Source organism: Propithecus coquereli, unplaced genomic scaffold, assembly GCF_000956105.1.
Source record: "Propithecus coquereli isolate 6110/MARCELLA unplaced genomic scaffold, Pcoq_1.0 Scaffold38, whole genome shotgun sequence".
Lineage (NCBI taxonomy): Eukaryota > Metazoa > Chordata > Mammalia > Primates > Indriidae > Propithecus > Propithecus coquereli.
This window is the reverse complement of record NW_012149507.1, coordinates 6,635,648-6,640,247: the sequence shown is the minus strand read 5'-3', so window position 1 is coordinate 6,640,247 and position 4,600 is coordinate 6,635,648. Positions and strand designations below refer to the sequence as shown.

The 4,600-nt window shown below is 43.3% G+C and overlaps 1 protein-coding gene across 1 annotated transcript; it reads left to right on the top strand.

Annotated features, from left to right (window-relative positions):
- Positions 1–1,420: 1,420 nt before the first annotated feature.
- On the top strand, positions 1,421–2,126 carry CETN1 (centrin, EF-hand protein, 1). Its single transcript, XM_012652111.1, has one exon. It carries the CDS (start codon positions 1,447–1,449, stop codon positions 1,963–1,965), a length of 519 nt encoding a protein of 172 aa, XP_012507565.1. The 5' UTR covers positions 1,421–1,446; the 3' UTR covers positions 1,966–2,126.
- The last annotated feature ends 2,474 nt before the right edge of the window (positions 2,127–4,600 follow it).

Below are 4,600 nucleotides of genomic sequence, written 5' to 3'. Positions count from 1 at the left end.
GTCCATTAAGTCACATGTCGACTGGGGCAGGTAGTGAGATATGGTAGTTAAATGTGCCATGTAAACAATATCTGATCACTAATTTTGAAAAACAGTTGGCAAAATGCTTGTGATTTGGGGAGGTTGTTTTATGTTGATGATTCAGAAGATATTTTAGGACCAACATTAATTGTCATGCATTTATTCAATGAATATTTATTAATCCACTTATGTGTATCAAGCACTGTTCTGGATGCTTGGGATACAATAACTCTTGAGTAAAATGCTTCAAAATGCCATCTGTTATAACTGATTGAGTAGTGATAAATTAAGAATTTGAGGGGGAAAAAAGGCTAAAAAATAAAAGCTCTTTTGTTAATTGTTGAAAGAAATACTGAGCAATTCTAAAGGCAATTCCTTTGTGCACTTATTTGGTAACTTTTCTCTTTCTTTTCCATTTTACTCTTGCTCTCTGGTTAACAGGAGGACCCCTTTGTTCCCAGGAGGCAATTGTGGGTCCCAGTACATCCTGCATTACCTCTTCCTGTGCCCACCTCCAAAAGAGGGCTACCAGAGCACCGTGAGTTTCAGCACAGCCCCAACTGGATGATAAACAGTGAGAGTAATATGCCGCTAGGGGTTAAAAAAAAAACAAAAAAACGAAAAACCCCTAGAATACCAGAATGTAGTATTTCAACTTCTCTCCCTCCAAATAGAAAGCCTAGTGAATGAAGTTATGACCATTACTCAAGTGCAATTATACTGACTATGTAGAATTTAAACACTAAAAAGTAAATCATACATTTGGATATCACATTTCATATTTGAGAACACGCCAGAAAAAATTTATTATTGTTGAGTGGAGTGTCAGGAGACAAACTTCTACAAGTTTTCTACATAACTTTTTCCATTTTATCTGTTTCCCATTTACGTCAAGTTGAACACATGGTGTGATTTTTAATATTCTCTCTTCCTTCTCCTTCCCCACACTGAATACCAAGTGATCAAACTCAATCGTCATTATCCTAAATTTACCCTTAGGTAACCTCAGACCAAGAGGACTTTTTAATCAGGATGGAAAAGGAACGAGGAAGACCCTCCAGATGGACCCATAAAACCGGTCCTATGGATGCTAACAAAGGCCTGGAAAGAACCGCGAGCGCCAGTGAATCATGTAAGAGAAGACAACTGTGGCTACAAGCTGTTCTTGCCAGCTCAGGTCTCCATTACCTCGTGGAAAGTGGGTAATAAACCGAGGGAACTGTGGATTATAGGGTAAATACGATCTCGCAGATGTGCTGGCCGAGCGAGGAGAGGCCCCCCCACCCCGGCCAGCTCCAGGGAGCAGCCTGGCGGTGGCCGCGGCCGGCCGTGGGCGAGGGGACGCCCCGCGCGGCTCCGGGAGGGGGCGCCCGCGCGCGTGCGCAGTGGCGCCGGTGCCGTTCTGGTAACAGCCGCGGCGGCAGGATGGCCTCCGGCTTTAAGAAGGCACACGCTGTCTCCGCCAGCCAGAAGAAAAAAGTGGGTCCTAAGCCTGAACTCACTGAAGAACAGAAGCAAGAAGTCCGGGAAGCGTTTGACCTCTTCGACTCGGACGGCAGCGGGACCATCGACGTGAAGGAGCTGAAGGTGGCCATGAGGGCGCTGGGCTTCGAACCCCGGAAGGAGGAGATGAAGAAGATGATCGCCGACGTGGACAAGGAGGGCACCGGGAAGATCAGCTTCAACGACTTCCTGGCCGTGATGACGCAGAAGATGGCCGAGAAGGACACCAAAGAAGAAATCTTGAAGGCTTTCAAGCTCTTTGATGACGACGAAACCGGGAAGATCTCTTTCAAGAACCTGAAGCGTGTGGCCAACGAGCTGGGCGAGCACCTGACGGATGAGGAGCTGCAGGAGATGATCGATGAGGCCGATCGCGACGGAGACGGCGAGGTGAGCGAGGAAGAGTTCCTTCGGATCATGAAAAAGACCAACCTGTATTAAAGTCAGTTAAGAGAGAGGTTAAAGTGACTCGCTGGGTTCCTCGCTTCCATTTTGGGATACCTCGACTTAGAGGACAGCGGCTGTCGGTCCCTTCTCTACCCCCTCTATTTGTTTATATCTATTTCCAAATCTCTAACTCAATTATAGTATTTGACAGATGCTTGTAACTGAGTTTTGTTTTTTAACTCTCAAGAGCAGACCTGGAGCACATGAAGTTAAACAAAGGGCCCTGAAGCTTGAGTCCACTCACCATTTTCCCTGCACTGGACTTGCAGTGACATCCATTGAACTGGCTGCGGGACAGCTTCTTGGGACAAACAAAAATGTGGTTCCCTTCTCACTTCTTTGGTCGTCTTAAATTATCTTGCTTTATATACCATTCCTTAAATTCCAGTAATTTCTCTAGCCTAATGAGGTGGGATCTGCCTTCGGTCCCCCTCGCTGGTTTGCTTAACTGATTATTGGTTTGAAGGAAAACCGTGTGGCCATTTACAAACTTATTGGGCTCAAGACTGATGCCTTCTAAAGTTTAGGCTTGCCTTAGGTGGTGGTAAATTGTGCAATTTAGACTATTCTCTGGCTTCACACATGCAAATGATTCTTCATTTGTGTGTAAATTATCTACTGGGGGTTACCCTGAGCTAATATGTATACCTGGGCTACAGAATAGAAATAAATTTATTATTGGCCCAAGCAAAGTAAAATTTGCTTAAGGGATTATGCTAACTAATAATTTTTAGTAAAGATTTACAAATGTAAGATCTTAGTTTAGGAAATTATAACAAATATTGTAATATTAATAACAGTTTAAGCTACTTATCAGTCATTGGAAAGATCAACTAATATTTTAGTTATTAGACTACTGTAATGTAACCTTAGTCATCTTATTACTGCTTAATTACAAGCCACTATCTCCCTGCTAATTCTTGGTTCTTGGTATTTTGATTTTTTTCACCTCTGATACGTAGTTGATGTCAGAGGGTCTGGCATATAAGAAGTTCTCTATTTTAAATCCAAGTAAACTGTTTCACTGCAGCTTGTGTATGTGCTAACACCATTTGTTTTCTGTTATAAATTAAGCCTTTCTTGCTTTGAAATAAAAGGAGATATTGAATATCTTTTGAATATCTCTTTTGAATACAAATCTGAAGTTAAAGAAAATTTAAATAACGCAATCATAAGAACATAATATAAATCTATCCACTGAGATGGAAGCTTTGACCAATGTTTTGACAATAGGCAACGAAACTATTAAAGAGGCAAGATATTTTGGTCACAACAAAACCTAAATTAAATCATTATACAAAGTCTCATTAAGATAAATGCTCAAATTCTGGAAAATTTTTCACTTGCTTTGCCAGCAATTTTACCCTTCAGAGGGTGGTGGATGTAATCAGGGAAAGTACTACTCTGAGCTTAATTCTCATTAACAGGGACCAATTTGTCAAAGCAGCGGTGCTAGCTAGCTGAAGTGATGGGTATATAAGCATTCACTGCGAGAGAGGATTTTGCCAAAGTGGCTGGCACAGGGCAGGGGAACTCACCCAGGCTGCAGATGCTAACAGTGCAGGTTTAAGGTCTTAGTGTGGACTCAGGTGCAGTCGTAGTGGGAACAGATGCAACTTGGGCAAGCATCAGCGTGAAGGCAAGGGGAGAAGTGGAGCATTTTGGGAAGCAAGAGTTCCGGGCATCCTGGTGACCAGTCTTGGCCCAAGGATTGACGTATGAATTAAAGTAGAAATACCAGAAACAAAGAAAGTTGGCAGAAACTAGGAGAAGCAGTCAGAGTCTCAGCCAACTGGACTGGACTCAGCCTTGGCTCCTGGCCCAGTGGAGGATAGAAAAGAAAACCAGGAACCTGAGCCAAAGCTCAGCGGTCGGGCTGGCCACACATGGGGTCTGCAGCATAGTAATAAAAGGGGTGCCCTGAGGGCAAAATCCATCCCAAACAAGGAAAGGGGGCCCTGGAATATTTCTGAATCCCACTCACTGACAAGGAAGAACCTCTCAAAGCACTTACTGATGCATTCATCTGCTTCCCAATTGGCTCATACTCTGGAGAAGGATAGGGTCAAGGGTGGAGAGGAGGATCGACTAGAACAAGCCTAAACTAGCATGAAGAAACATAGCAAGAAAGGTTGGGAAGAATTAAATGTAATTTTCATAGGTATCAAAACTGGTCCCAATAAAGAAGAAGTAGGAAACATATCAAAGAAACCCATGGGATGTGTAGGGACCTCATGGAAGAGCTCTTGCTTTCTAATGATCTATGTGACAGATGAAAAGCAGACCACAGGGCTAAGGGTGAAATCGTATGACAGTATCAGGGTTGTACTAATGAATTATTAAGAAAGCTAATGCCCCAAATAAGCAGAGGACATTAAAGGGACTTTTTCCCCCTAAGGATATCTTCGTTACATTCAAAATAAGAAGATACAGGAAGGGATAGGTCCAACTCTTGAGATTGTTGCGGGTGGGTTTCCATGGGAAGCAGACTCTGAGTCTGAGATTTGAATGCAGGAATTAATTCGAGTGTGGTTTTCGGATCACCTGGGTGGAGGAGGGAAGAAACCAGGACTGGGCAGAGAGAGAAGCTGGGTTATGACCAAGTTACAACAAAGGCCTCAGCTCTGGG